General features: G+C 67.2%; 2 protein-coding genes across 3 annotated transcripts; both read right to left on the minus strand.

Annotated features, from left to right (window-relative positions):
* Positions 1 to 6: 6 nt before the first annotated feature.
* On the minus strand, positions 7 to 3511 carry CDKN2D (cyclin dependent kinase inhibitor 2D). The gene is made up of 3 exons (XM_030546069.1): positions 3470 to 3511; positions 2257 to 2414; positions 7 to 1692 (listed from the first exon to the last, which is right to left on the minus strand). The coding sequence occupies exons 2-3, from the start codon at positions 2398 to 2400 to the stop codon at positions 1333 to 1335; spliced, it is 504 nt and encodes a 167-aa protein (XP_030401929.1). The 5' UTR covers positions 2401 to 2414; positions 3470 to 3511; the 3' UTR covers positions 7 to 1332.
* Positions 3512 to 7326: 3815 nt separating this feature from the next.
* AP1M2 (adaptor related protein complex 1 subunit mu 2) lies at positions 7327 to 14600 on the minus strand. 2 transcript variants are annotated; one of them, XM_030546062.1, is made up of 12 exons: positions 14156 to 14595; positions 13142 to 13298; positions 12855 to 12922; positions 11569 to 11699; positions 11166 to 11313; positions 10837 to 10963; positions 10397 to 10539; positions 10047 to 10118; positions 9291 to 9449; positions 8852 to 8977; positions 7783 to 7858; positions 7327 to 7551 (listed from the first exon to the last, which is right to left on the minus strand). In XM_030546062.1, exons 1-12 carry the CDS (start codon positions 14195 to 14197, stop codon positions 7529 to 7531), a joined length of 1272 nt encoding a protein of 423 aa, XP_030401922.1. In that variant the 5' UTR covers positions 14198 to 14595; the 3' UTR covers positions 7327 to 7528. The 2 variants fall into 2 exon arrangements, with proteins under 2 accessions (XP_030401922.1, XP_030401923.1); XM_030546063.1 differs by lacking the exons at positions 7327 to 7551; positions 7783 to 7858 and having other exon boundaries at positions 8888 to 8977; positions 10047 to 10167; positions 14156 to 14600.

Consider the following 14600-nt stretch of genomic DNA (forward strand, 5'->3'; position numbering starts at 1 on the left):
GCTTCGGAATCCACAAATATTAATTTAATGGTTAAAAACATTAAATTATCCCCCAACATTTCCTCCAAAGCACAATAAATAGAATCTGGTTTAATCTTTTCTCTGTTTTAAAAAAACACTATGTACACAGCACAGATCCACCAATTCATCCGGGGAAGAGGCTGCTGCCGGAAGAATCAAGCTCAAACGTTTTCAACGCAAAGACAATTCTGTTTCAAACACACGGGCACTCGGGGGGGATGTGGGGGGAAGGGACGCTGCTCGCCCATCCCTGCGGGGCCTAGCAGAGGAGTGAAAACACCAGCCACCAGCCCCCAAAACGTGGCTGGAGCATGGCTTGGCGAGACCACAGAGCCTGGCGTGAGCTGCACTGCATGCTGGGATGTGTAGTCTCTAGGGCAGCCTGGACCGAGGAGGGGCATGAGGCACAGAGCTGGGACTGGATGTGGAACCCCCACGGACAACATGGGGACGCCCCCTTTAATAGCAGCCCCATGCACGGCCATGGGGGATCCCAACTGCTGGCCGGCCCTAAGACACAGGTATTTGCCCCATAGCTCCTACTCAAATCCAGCGCTGTGCTGAGACAGGAGCAGCCCCCCACTGGGCTGGGCTCTAACCTCCTGCCCCCCACATCAGCTCGGTCCCATTAATCCTCTGCACGCCACAGTTCCCAGTGCCCCCCGCCAACCCCCCACCCCTCTTGGCTGGATTCAATGCAGAACGGACACTCACAAAACAACACTGTAGGGGTGGGGAGAACGGCAGATACAGGGGAGGGGAGAGACCAGAGAGCACTGTGCACGGAGCTCTCTCCTGGGGAGCCACACAGACTCCCCCCTCCACTTTGCACTGAAGTGGGAGGGGGCAGGGAAGGCCCGGCTTTGCAACGGCAGCACCGTTGTGTCACCGCGCCTTCCCCCCACCACAGGCAGGTACTTCTCCCGGGTGCAAGCCACCCAGGGATCTGAGTTCAAATCATGAGCAGCAAAAGCAGGCATTCCCCCGCCCCTTCCAAACAGGTCAGCAACCCGGAAGGGAGCGGGGAGGCAAAGAGGAGAGGGCGGGGAGAAGTCGCTCCCCCACTTGGGAACATCCTAGGAGGGGAGAAAAGCACCCAAAAAAATATAAATAGGAACAACAGTGAAAGTTAAAGACGAACTGAGGTAGGTGGGGGATGAGGAGCTGCCTTCACATGGGCTGGGATTTAGGACAGGAAGGGGCAGGCAAGTCCCTTTGGGACGGGTGCAACGGCGGGATTGGGGATGTCCCCGGAGGAGCTAGCCACCCCCACCCCAGAGCGGTGCCACCCACCTTCTGCCTAGGAAGGTGTTACGCGGGGGCAGACAGGTGCTGCCCCAGGATAGCCTCGAGGTGCGACAGGCCCAGGAGATGGGCAAGCTCCAGTGGGGTGCGCCCCTCGGCGTCGCGGTGCTGCAGGTTGGAGTCGGGCGCCAGGTACTGCACCACCTCCGTGTGCCCCTCCCGGATGGCCACGTGGATAGGCAGTGCCCCCGCCCCATCGGGCACGTTGATGTCGGCCCCATGCTCCACCAGCACACGCAGGGTGTCCAGGAAGCCAGTGCGGGCAGCGTCGTGGGCGGGTGCCCGGCCAGCCTCGTCCTGGATGTTGGGGCTGGCGCCCTGCTTCAGCAGCTCCTCTGCCACAAAGGTGTTGCCGAACATCATCACCTGGGCGAGCAGAGGGGGTGGGGGATTTGAACCCACGACCATGCCCCCGATGGGCAGCTGGGGACTGCACCTGTGTCCCAGAGCCCACACCCCGCTCTAGCCCAGGAGCTGACAGGGACTGGGGCTCAAACCCAGCCCCCGTGTAAGACCTGGAGCCAGGCCAAGGGGCAGCCTTCGGCCCTGGGCGGCTGTGTGGGGGCCCAGCCTGTGTTTGGTCTGCACCCTCCCCAGCTGCATATACACATCTCTTGTTTGCGAGGCACCTGGGGGATTAGTGTAAACCGGGGGGGGGGGGGGGATGCCGGGGCACTGGAGGGATGGGACCCGGGTGCCCGGAGGGGACACACACACACGAGGGCGCTGGGGGGGATGTGGAGATGATGGGGGAACACAGATTGGGACCCCGCTGGCTTCCCAGCCCTTTCTGGGATGGAGGGAGGGCCCTTAGGTGGGCAGCCTGGGCACAAAGGAGCTGGGGGCTCCCTCACCCCACAACTGCCCTTGGACCTGCAGCTGGGATGGGGGGGCTCCCCGTGGGGGGCTGCGTGCCCTGGGGGTCCCCACCTGCAGCGCCGTCTTGCCGAAGCGGTTGTGCGAGTCGGGATGAACCAGCTCCTGGTGCAGGAGGCAGCGCAGCTCGGCCAGGTCCCCCCGGGCGGCGGCTCCGCTCAGCCGGTCCCCGGCGCTGATCTCGTCCCCCAGCAGCATGGCCGGGCGGGGACCTGGGGGCAGACACACGCGGGGGGGGGGGGTCAGCCCGTAGCCCCGCCAGGCATCGCCCTGCGCCCAGGTACCCCCGCTCGGCCCCGCCCCGCCCCCCCCGGAGCTCCCCGGCCCCCTAGCGCCTTCCCCGGGCTCCCCCGCACCCCAGCCGGGCCCCTCCGGGGGCTCCCCGGCCCCCCAGCGCCTTCCCCGGGCTCCCCCGCACCCCAGCCGGGCCCCTCCGGGGGCTCCCCAGCCCCTTCCCCGGGCTCACCCGCCCGGCCCCCCCGGCCCCCTAGTGCCTTCCCCGGGCTCCCCCGCACCCCAGCCGGGCCCCTCCGGGGGCTCCCCGGCCCCCCGGCCCCTTCCCCGGCTCACCCGCCCGGCCCCCCCGGCCCCCTAGCGCCTTCCCCGGGCTCCCCCGCACCCCAGCCGGGCCCCTCCGGGGGCTCCCCAGCCCCTTCCCCGGGCTCACCCGCCCGGCCCCCCCGGCCCCCTAGTGCCTTCCCCGGGCTCCCCCGCACCCCTGCCGGGCCCCTCCGGGGGCTCCCCGGCCCCTTCCCCGGCCCCCCGGCCCCTGCCCCGGGCTCACCCGCCCGGCCCCCCCCGGCCCCCTAGCGCCTTCCCCGGGCTCCCCCGCACCCCAGCCGGGCCCCTCCGGGGGCTCCCCAGCCCCTTCCCCGGGCTCACCCGCCCGGCCCCCCCGGCCCCCTAGCGCCTTCCCCGGGCTCCTCCGCCCGGCCCCCCCCGGGGCTCCCCCGCACCCCAGCCCGGCCCCTCCGGGGACTCCCCGGGCCCCCCAGCGCCTTCCCCGGGCTCCCCCGCACCCCAGCCGGTTCCTCCGGGGGCTCCCCAGCCCGGCCCCCCCCGCCCCCTAGCGCCTTCCCCGGGCTCCCCCGCACCCCAGCCAGGCCCCTCCGGGGGCTCCCCAGCCCGGCCCCCCCGGCCCTCTAGCGCCTTCCCCGGGCTCCCCCGCACCCCAGCCGGGCCCCTCCGGGGGCTCCCCGGCCCCTTCCCCGGGCTCCCCCGCCCGGCCCCCCGGGGCTCCCCCGCACCCCAGCCCGGCTCCCCTCACCCTGCTGCGGGGCGCCTGCGGCCAGGGAGCGGGGCCGGCGGCGGCGGCGGCAGCGGGGAGGGCGGGGGCCGGGCGGAGCTGGGGGGCGGGGCGGGGCGGGGCCGGGCTCAGCGAGTCTGGGGCCTGGGGCCGGTCCCGGAGGGGGCGGGGCGGGTCCCGCGCTCGGCTCCGCCCACGTGGCCGCCCAGTGTTTGTTTTTCTCTCCCGGCTCCGGGTTCGAGACATTGTATCCAAACCGCCAGCCCCTGGCCACGCCCCCTCCCCCGGACTGTCCAATCAGAGCCCGGCTCCGGGCAAGCTCTGGCAGCCTCTCGCCTCCTGATTGGCCGCGAGGAGGCAGCCCGGAGGGCGGGGCTCCCTGATTCAAACGCAGCTTCGGGCGGGAAGGAGGCGGCGGCGCCGGAGTGACCGGGACCCCCTGACCCGCCCCTCCCCCTATAGCCAGGATCCCTGCCCCCCCCGACCCCTGTGTCAGTGACCCCCCCAGGGCGAGAACCCCGCCTCACCCCCCTCCCCTATGGCCAGGATCCCTGCCCCCCCCGACCCCTGTGTCAGTGACCCCCCCAGGGCGAGAACCCCGCCTCACCCCCCTCCCCTATGGCCAGGATCTCTTCCCCCCCCGACCCCTGTGTCAGTGACCCCCCCAGGGCGGGAACCCCGCCTCACCCCCCTCCCCTATGGCCAGGATCCCTGCCCCCCCCGACCCCTGTGTCAGTGACCCCCCCAGGGCGGGAACCCCGCCTCACCCCCCTCCCCTATGGCCAGGATCCCTGCCCCCCCCGACCCCTGTGTCAGTGACCCCCCCAGGGCGGGATCCCTGCCTCACCCCCCTCCCCTATAGCCAGGATCCCTCCCCCCCCCGACCCCTGTGTCAGTGACCCCCCAGGGCGGGAACCCCGCCTCACCCCCCTCCCCCTATGGCCAGGATCCCTTCCCTCCCCTACCCCTGTGTCAGTGACCCCCCCAGGGCGGGAACCCCGCCTCACCCCCCTCCCCTATGGCCAGGATCCCTTCCCCCCCCGACCCCTGTGTCAGTGACCCCCCCAGGGCGGGAACCCCGCCTCACCCTCCTCCCCTATGGCCAGGATCCCTTCCCCCCCCGACCCCTGTGTCAGTGACCCCCCCAGGGCGGGAACCCCACCTCACCCCCCTCCCCTATGGCCAGGATCCCTTCCCCCCCCGACCCCTGTGTCAGTGACCCCCCCAGGGCGGGAACCCCGCCTCACCCCCCTCCCCTATAGCCAGGATCCCTTCCCCCCCGACCCCTGTGTCAGTGACCCCCCAGGGCGGGAACCCTGCCTCACCCCCCCTCCCCTATAGCCAGGACCCCTTCCCCCCCCACCCCTGTGTCAGTGACCCCCCAGGGCGGGAACCCCGCCTCACCCCCTCCCCTATAGCCAGGATCTCTTCCCCCCCGACCCCTGTGTCAGTGACCCCCCCAGGGCGGGAACCCCGCCTCACCCCCCTCCCCTATGGCCAGGACCCCTTCCCCCCCCCACCCCTGTGTCAGTGACCCCCCCAGGGCGGGAACCCCGCCTCACCCCCCTCCCCTATGGCCAGGACCCCTTCCCCCCCCACCCCTGTGTCAGTGACCCCCCCAGGGCGGGAACCCCGCCTCACCCCCCTCCCCTATAGCCAGGATCTCTTCCCCCCCGACCCCTGTGTCAGTGACCCCCCCAGGGCGGGAACCCCGCCTCACCCCCCTCCCCTATGGCCAGGATCTCTCCCCCCCGACCCCTGTGTCAGTGACCCCCCCAGGGTGGGAACCCCGCCTCACCCCCCTCCCCCTATAGCCAGGAGCCCTTCCCCCCCCGACCCCTGTGTCAGTGACCCCCCCAGGGCGGGAACCCCGCCTCACCCCCCTCCCCTATGGCCAGGATCCCTTCCCCCCCGACCCCTGTGTCAGTGACCCCCCCAGGGCGGGAACCCCGCCTCACCCCCCTCCCCCTATAGCCAGGATCTCTTCCCCCCCCGACCCTGTGTCAGTGACCCCCCCAGGGCGGGAACCCCGCCTCACCCCCCTCCCCTATGGCCAGGATCCCTCCCCCCACGACCCCTGTGTCAGTGACCCCCCCAGGGTGGGAACCCCGCCTCACCCCCCTCCCCTATGGCCAGGATCTCTTCCCCCCCCGACCCCTGTGTCAGTGACCCCCCCAGGGCGGGAACCCCGCCTCACCCCCCTCCCCTATCGCCAGGAACCCTTCCCCCCCCCGACCCCTGTGTCAGTGACCACCCCAGGGCGGGAACCCCGCCTCACCCCCCTCCCCTATAGCCAGGATCTCTTCCCCCCCGACCCCTGTGTCAGTGACCCCCCCAGGGCGGGAACCCCACCTCACCCCCCTCCCCTATAGCCAGGATCCCTTCCCCCCCGACCCCTGTGTCAGTGACCCCCCCAGGGCGGGAACCCCGCCTCACCCCCCTCCCCCTATAGCCAGGATCCCTTCCCCCCCCGACCCCTGTGTCAGTGACCCCCCCAGGGCGGGAACCCCGCCTCACCCCCCTCCCCTATGGCCAGGATCCCTTCCCCCCCCGACCCCTGTGTCAGTGACCCCCCCCAGGGCGGGAACCCCGCCTCACCCCCCTCCCCTATGGCCAGGATCCCTTCCCCCCCCCGACCCAGTGACCCCCCAGTAACTGGGACCCCCCTCATCAGTCCCCTCTAATCCCTGGGGCCAGGCCCCCCGAGGCTGAGTGACCCCCTGAGGCTGAACCCTCCCACCCGAGGAGCCTCCCCCAGCTCATGGTCTCTGTCCCCACCTGCTAGGAGCCCCCCATCCCCTGAACCCCCCACATGCCAGGAGTCTTGCAGAAGTTCTGGCACCCCTAGACCTGGGCTGTGCCCCCCCTTCCTCAGATTCCCCCTGCCATGCTCCATGCAGCTGCATGGGGAGGGGGGGGCAGCAACTCACCAGCACCAGAGGAAGCAGCTGATTGTTGGGGGGGCGCAGGTAGCAGGCAGGCAGCCTGTGTGCCCAGACGCCATGCCCTAGCCCCCCTAGATGAAGCACCTGCCCCATATGCTGCATTGGAGGATGGGGGGCCAGCTCCCCTGCAATCCAGCTCTGCCCCCCACCCCCGAGCTCATGGCATTACCAATGCGGTGCTGCCCCGGCTGAGAGGGGGAGGATACCTTCCTCTTCATGCAGCCAGGTCAGCACCCCCATCCATCCTGCCTCGCTCCTGCCCCCCGGCACGGGTGCCAGGCTGGGGGGGGGTGGCCTTTACTCCAGGGCCATTAATAACCGGCTCTCAGGCGAGCAGCCGCCGACTGGCAGCTCCCAACGCGAAGGGCCGACGCTCCCTCACCTCCGCCCCCACTTTGCCAGGCCGTGGCACCGCAAAGCCAGCACCCCGGGGAGGTTTGGAGCCAGAGCCCGGTTACCCTTCCCCATGAGCACTAGGTCAGAGCCTCGCCCTGGGCACTGGAGCTGGCAGGGGACGGGACACAATCTCTGCCTCCGTCCTGCTCCGTATCGGGGGGACGCGTGGGGTCCACTCGCAGCTGCCATTGGAGGCAGGGCGAACAGGCCAGCCCACAGCAGCCAGAGTCCCGACTCGACCTCTCCTGCTTCAGAGGCAGGGACCCGGCGCCCTGCAGGGCAGCGATTCCTCCGCCCCAAGGTGCCCTCCTGGCCCCTTGGCTCACGCCCTGAAGCAGGTGGGTGTAGATCCCATCCCAGCTCTGTCGTCCTCCCTTGGGATCCTGGCTGGGAGGCACACCCAGCCCCATTGACTGCAATGGGGAGCAGCTGAGGGCAGAATGTGGCCCTCCGCAAGCCCTGCCCAGGTACCAGCAGCACATTCCAGCCCCCCGGGAGCTGGCACCAACACCATCCTCGGAGCCAAGCCAGGTTCATTTTTTCTTTATACGTCAGCAGAGAAGTTGGCAGAAAGGACCAGGCCTGGGGCAGGCCAGAGGGCAGCGGCCTAGGGGGAAACACACACAAACAAAATTCTCTTCAAAGGGCCTCTAGAGTCACAAGGGGCTCGCCGCGATCCAGGGGCTGCAGCCTCCTTCCAGCGCGGAGGCGCCAGGATGCCTCACTGCTCAGCTGGCGCCTACTGGGTCCGGAGCTGGTAATCTGGAGCGAGAAAGGGAGACGGGGGGGGGTGAGGTGGGATCGTAACGATCCAAGTGGATCACGCCAGCGCCAAGTGCACCCCGGCCCTGTGACCCTTCCTGGAATCCGCCCGTCCTCAGTCGACCCGACCCCCATGGCTGGGGGCTTTCCTATCTAGGGCTGAGAGGTGAGACCCCAGGGGACCTACCCCGGCCAAAGCACCCCCCAGCTGGGCAGCCCCAGGTGACTCACCCCCGCTCTGGGTGATGTATCGCACCCAGGGCAGCGCCTGGTACCCGCTCTTCTCGATGATCTTCATGTAGCGCACCTGGGGGGCAGGGGAGGAAGTCACAAGGCAGGTGGCTATTTGGTGGGGACGTTCCTGCCCCCCACTGGCCCCCCAGCCTCCCTCCAGCTTGCCAGTCACCAGGACCTTCCCCTCTGGCCCCTCAGCCATCCAGAGACTTCAGGGGCACGCTGCAAGCATCAGCCCCCTGGGAGCAGGTGAATTGTCATACAGGGGAAACCAAGGCACAGGCCTGCCCTCCCTGCGTCTCCAACCCACCTGCAGAGTCGCTGCATTTCCCTTAGCCCCAGCCCCCCCCAGACAGCCCAGACTCTGTGACAGGGTCGCAGGCTCAGGGAAGAGGAGGGGGAATGAACCCCACGCCTAGCTACTGAGCTGCAGTCCAGGGGGGGCTCCCCATCCAGGGCCCAGCTTCCCCGACGAGTCGCTCGCACACAGCGGGTGCGTCCCCAAGCCGTGAGCAGGGGGAGGGGTGATCTCCCCATACCCAAGGGAGGCACTGGCTGCCCACCCTGCCCCTGGGCTTCCTCAGCTGCCCCCCCACATCCTCCGAGTTCTCACCTCCCCACCCCCAGCCCCTCTGCAGTGGGGCAGTTACCCCGCTCGGGGGGGGGGGCAGATTGGGGAAGCAGCCACAGCTGGGGCCACACCCAATCAGGCCATAGCTGGCCTGGATCTAAGGGCTCAGGCTCACTCCAGCCTGGGCAGCAGAGGCAGCTGGTCCAGCCCCCTCGCCAGTGACCAGTGGCCATGACAGACTGTCTGCCCCAGGGAGCGGGGGGTGGGTGATGACTGGCAGTAGCCACTGAGGCAGGGTGTTCCCCTAGGAGGGGCACCGCGGGGGGGCAGCACCCCAAGGTAAGGGGCACTGGGGGCTGAGGCAGCAGAGACACCGGCCAGCAGGAGGTGCTCAGATGGCTGGAACTGAGCCAATTCCCAGGCGGTGCCATGGCAGTGGGGCTACAGTCAGCTACACCCCCTCACTCCATGCAACCCCCCGACCCTCCTGCCTACCTGGATTCCTGAGACGGTGAAGTAGGGGATCTCGAAGCGGACAGCAATGGGCGGCCGTCCCTCCACCTCCTCCTTCTCCACGCTGGGCAGCCCGAAGTGGGCCCGCATCAGGAACTCTTTCCCACCCTGCGGAGACAAGTGCAGCCCTCGGGGGGAAAGTCCGGCTGCAGATTGCCACAGGGCACCCCCCCCACCTCTCTGTGAGCAGCGGCCAACCCAGGGGATCCATTCGACTACACAGGCAGCAGGCAAGTAACTCACCCAAGGTTACTTAGCAAGTCGGTGGCAGAGCCAGGGATTGAATCCAGCCGTCCTGGCTCCCGGCACCTGTGGCTCTAACCACTAGACCCCACTCCCTTCCTAGAGCCCGGGACAGAACCCAGGAGTCCTGGCTCCCCGCCCTTGCCAGTATAGCGGGGAGGGCCGAGGCTGCTCTTACCGGGAACGACTTGATGCTCCAGATGACGATGTTCTTCTCAGGCACGTACTTGGCGCTGCCAACGCTGGTCTTGAACTTGGGGGAGTCGGCGTCGCTGGGGACAGGGACCGAGATCTCCACGCTGTTGGCCACCGACTGCTTCTTGAACTGGCCCTTTGCCTTCCCAGGGCAAGGGGGGGACGCAGCATCAGAGGCTTCCCCTGTCACACCTCAGCAACCCTGTGAGCAGGGGCTGGGGCTGGGGGGAGACCAGCCCCTCCTGCTGCTTGCCCAGGAAGGCAGCAGAGTTATTGCACGGAGGAGTTAATTGGTGGGCCTTGTTATCAGCCATTAGCACACTGGCCCTGCAGCCCAAGGAGGGCTAACGGAAAGGTCTCCTGTCCAGGTGCCTGTCCGAGCCACTCAGTCACCCTCCTGCCCCCCAGAGGGAGATCACATTATCCCCATGTTACAGATGGGGAAACTGAGGCATGGGGCAGCAGGATTGACACACTCAGGGTCCTGCAGAAAACTGACCCCAGGTCTCATGAGTCTATGGGAGTGTCCTACCCGCTGGGCCCCTCCTGGCGTTCATTCCCCTTGGCAGGCTGGGGCGTTTGGGGGGCGCAGTGCAGGCCAAGGGGAGTCTCCACACCCTGTTAGCTCAGGGGGTCTGGCACAGCAGTGTGAAAATCCAGGGTGGGTGTGAAGGAGCAAGGCACCCTCGGGCCCGGTCATGGCAGGTTCCCCCTGCCCACACCCAGCCCAGGTTCTCACCTTCACCATGATCTCCACGCGGCTGTGGGAGAACTTCTCGATGACCGACTCGATCCAGATGAGGGGCTTCACCTTCCCACAAGGGGGGAGAACAGAGAGTCAGGCAGCCCTGCCCCGGGTGCTGCCCAGGAGAGGGTCACTCAAGGGCCCACAGCAAGTCATTGGGAGAGCCAGGGGCAGAACCCAGGAGTCCTGCTTCAACCCACTAGATCCCCACTCCCCTCCCCGAACCAGGGGCAGAACCCAGGAGTCCTGGCTCCCAGCCCCTTGCTCTAACCACTCAACCATATTCCCTCCAATCTCATGTGTCAGACAGGAGTGGGGGCCCTCCCTGTGGGCCCCCTGCCCACCTGCGTGTTGAGCCGGTAGGACATGAGTTCAAAGTCTCCGTCGGGCGGGATGAAGGAGATGGTGCGGTCGTTCTCGAAGCGCGAGAGCCGCACGCACTGGTGGAACTTGACGTCCTCCAGCTCCACCGACTTGTTCTTGTGGCCTGGAATGCCGAGCAGAGGGGGCAGCTGTTGGGGGGGGCAGAAGGGCTGGAGGGTGCAACTGGATGGTGGGAGCCCTGCAGACACTTAAGATCTCCTGCTCTAGCTGAAAACCAAGACACAGTTTACGTAGGACCTACAATAACTCAAGGCGCTAGAGGGAGCTCTGCCATAAGTGTGTGTGGGGAGCAACCCGTGGAGTCAGCATGGCCCCACCCCTCCAGACAGGGTGCCCCTCCCCCTCTCTGCCCCAGGCAGACGGAGCTAACCCCCGGTCGGGGGCACCCCCGGGTACTTACGCCCGGTCAGCTCGAAGAGCATGCGGTCGTTGAGGCCCAGCCGCAGCTCAGGCATGCCGGAGAGAAACACCTTCAGCTTGATGGTGCCCACGATCTCGCTGAGCAGGACGCTGCCGTTGCTGTTCACCTGCGGGCAGGCGCACCGTCAGTGGAGGGACCCTGTTCCCCTCTCCCATGCTGACACGGCAGCCGGGCACGGGCTGGGATGGGGGGCTCAGGCAGCCACCGGCCAGGGCAGGGAGCCACACCCAGCGTCCGCTCTAGCTGGGAGCGTCTCTCCGGGGCCCCTTGGCCCGTCTCCCTTGTCACCCCAGCCCCCCTCCGCTTACCAGCAGGTTCACGGACTCGATGACGTCGATGAAAACCTCGTTCTTCTTGTACTTGATGCCCTCGGAGCGCCAGGACACGGCGTTGGTGACAGTGGGGGGCACGTGGGATTTGCCAGTCTCCAGCTTGTTGCCTTGCTGGGTGATGTACCTGGGGACAACGCCCGGTTAAACGAGCCCGTCTCCGTCCCCGAGGCATGGCCTTTGCTGCCCACTCTGCCCCTGGCTGGAGATCTCGGTCCCCCCCCCAGCCCCGGAGGCCGGACGTCCAGCCCCACGAATCCAACAGGAAACTCGTCTCTGTGTGAGCCTCCGTTTCCTGAGCTTCTCCATTGGCCTTGTTTTCACTCGCTGCCTCCCCAGGCCCAGCCGCATGAATCGACTGGCCCCGGGCCGGGCTACTCACTCCTGCAGGATTTTGCTGTCGGTCGTCTGCGGGAACCCGAAATCCATCAGCTCATCCAGCAGCTCGTAGATGACGACAAAGTTGTCTCGGATGCTCTCCTCCTCCAGCTCCTTAAAGTACTCGGAGAAGACCTGGGAGAGGGGCAGGAGCACCAGCCACTTCAGATGCCCCTCGCTTTACCGCCTCTTCCCAGGGGCCAAGATGGGATCTCCCTCCCCCAGGAATAACCCATGGCCTCACTCTGCCAGCTGGGCAAAGCCATGCCAGGCATGGGGGCTGGGGGCAGGATGACCAAGTGGATCTGTTCTGGGATCAGATGGAGCTGGGCGCTGCTAGGCCAGCAGGGGAATGAAGGGGAATAAAGTGGATCTGTTCCGGGATCCCATGGAGCTGGACAGTTCCAGGGTGAGGTGGAATCAAGTGGATCTGTTCTGGGATCACACAAAGCTGGGGGCTGCCACGCCAGGGAGATGAGGGGGAATCAAGTGGATCTGTTCTGGGATCCCAAGGAGCTGGGTGCTGCCAGGCTGGCAGGGGGATGAAGGGGAATCAAGTGGATCTGTTCTGGGATCCCATGGAGCTGGGTGCTGCCAGGCTGGCAGGGGGGTGAAGGGGAATCAAGTGGATCTGTTCTGGGATCCCATGGAGCTGGGCGCTGCCAGGCCAGGGAGGTGAGAGGGAATGAAGTGGATCTGTTCTGGGATCCCACGGAGGTGGGTGCTGCCAGGCCAGGGAGATGAGGGGGAATGAAGTGGATCTGTTCTGGGATCCCACGGAGGTGGGTGCTGCCAGGCCAGGGAGGTGAGGGGGAATCAAGTGGATCTGTTCTGGGATCCCAAGGAGCTGGGTGCTGCCAGGCTGGCAGGGGGATGAAGGGGAATCAAGTGGATCTGTTCTGGGATCCCAAGGAGCTGGGCGCTGCCAGGCCAGGGAGGTGAGGGGGAATGAAGTGGATCTGTTCTGGGATCCCACGGAGGTGGGTGCTGCCAGGCCAGGGAGGTGAGGGGGAATCAAGTGGATCTGTTCTGGGATCAGGCAGAGCTGGGTGCTGCCAGGCTGGCGGGGGGATGAAGGGGAATCCAGTGGATCTGTTCCAGGATCAGGCAAAGCTCCAATGTCCAAGGCTTTGCTGCCTCCCCGTGCAGACGTCATTGGCTCTCCCAACCCCTCTGTGCTCAGCCCAAGTGGGGTCCCAGGGGACGTGACACCGAGGCTGCAGCCCATCCCCTCTCCCACCCCCCAGCAGGACGCGCCCCCATTGGATCCAGCGCCGCCCGTGCCCTCACCTCCACCACCTTGTAGAGGAAGGAGTAGACCAGCGAGGCGTTGGCATTCTTCATGGTGGTGGCCACCACTGTGGGGTGGGTTAAGGAAAGGGGGGGTCACCTTGGGGAGCAGGGTACCACATTCTGCCCTCGCACCCACCCCTGCCCCAGGAGGACCCGCTGGGGGAGAGGGGTCGGGCAGATGCCGGTTAGCGCCGGCAGTTTGGGGACATGGCACCGGGAGATCACAGGCACCAGCCAGAGCTTGCAAAGGTGGGGGGGGGTGGCAGCCAGCGCTGGCAGGATACGGTACAGGTTGGTGTGCTTGATCCAGAGGAAATGGACTTTGCCGTGGGTCAGCAGGGGCGTCAGGGCCCCCTCCTCCTCTTTCTGCATCAGCAGCGGCATGAAGTGATCGATCTCTGCCATGCTCACGTCCCCCTTGTAGTTCCGGCTGATCAGCGGCTGCGGGACAGAGAGGCTGAGGGCACATGGGGACAGGCCCGAGGGAACCCCCCAGCCCTACCCCCAGGGGGACCCGCTCCCCACAGCCAGGCTTTGGCCCTGTTCCAACAGGGGCTGAGGACTTCGTGGCCTTTCATTCATTCAGGCGAGTGGCCTGGTAGACTTCTCGCTCAGGGGACCCCCCCCGCCACGCTCCCCATGTAGCCCCTGCCCCCCATGGCCCAGCAGCCTGGCAGCCCCTCCAGAGCCCAGGCAAGCAGCTCCCAGAGCTCGGTCAGGGTGCGATGAGGCTTTCCTGGGACAGGTTGTTCCTCACCTGCCCCGGTGGAGCTGGAGCCGGGGCTGGCTGGGCCTTGGGGCTGGCCAGTCCCACCTGGCTGTGGCCGTTCCGTGACCTTCCCAGGACCCCAGGTGGACTGGGATGTCCCCCCCCTTCACAGCATGCTCCTCCCCACATCTCATCTGCTAGTCAGAGCAGTGGGGCTGGGAGCCAGGACTCTGGGACGGAAGTGGGGTCTAGTTGTTATGAGGGGGGCTGGAAACAGGACTCCTGGGTTCTCCCCCAGCTCGGGGAGGGGAGGGGGGTCTGGTGCTTGGAGCAGGGGCCTGATGCCAGGACTCCTGGGTTCTATTCTTGCATCTGGTTCTGTGATCTCCACCCCCAGTGCCTCGGTTTCCAGGGATAGTTGTTCAGAGCTGGGGCTGGGGTGGCACCAGACCAGGGCAGAGTATGCTGGGGGGGTCTCTCCAGCCTCCCTTTAGGGATCATTTGCAAAGTGCCCCCCGTTCTCCCCAGCTGCCCAGGCCGAGCCGGTCGGGGGCGGGAGGCCTAGGGGGCAGCAGGGCCCAGGGCTCACCTTGCCTTTGAGGTCCAGGACAAAGACAGCAGAGGCTGACATGATCCTGGCCTGGCCTGGCCCCCTCCAGGCCTGAGCACACTGGCCAGGGCTCCCTGCTGCTGCTTCCTCCTTCCTGGCTCCCCGCAGTGTCACCTGGGCCAGGTGAGGGAGCTGCGCCCACAGGTGAGCTGGCCCCTTAAAGGGGAAGTGACACACATCCGCCGACAGGCAGGGGGGAGGCGCCGAGCCCCTGGCACACCTGGGCACCGGGACAGGCGGTGCTTGTGCCCTCCTGTGGATCTGCCCCACAGCTGCCCTGAGCTCTGGGCTGGGCCGGGCTGGAGGAATCCTCTCCACCTTCCAAGAGTCCAGCAAACTCCCTCTCAGTGTTTAGCCCCAAACTGCTGCCCCCTGCTCAGCACCTGGGGGGCCATTCCCTGGGGGGAGCAGAGCCCAGCCCTGG

This window comes from Gopherus evgoodei, unplaced genomic scaffold (genome assembly GCF_007399415.2).
Source record: "Gopherus evgoodei ecotype Sinaloan lineage unplaced genomic scaffold, rGopEvg1_v1.p scaffold_40_arrow_ctg1, whole genome shotgun sequence".
NCBI classification, from domain to species: domain Eukaryota; kingdom Metazoa; phylum Chordata; order Testudines; family Testudinidae; genus Gopherus; species Gopherus evgoodei.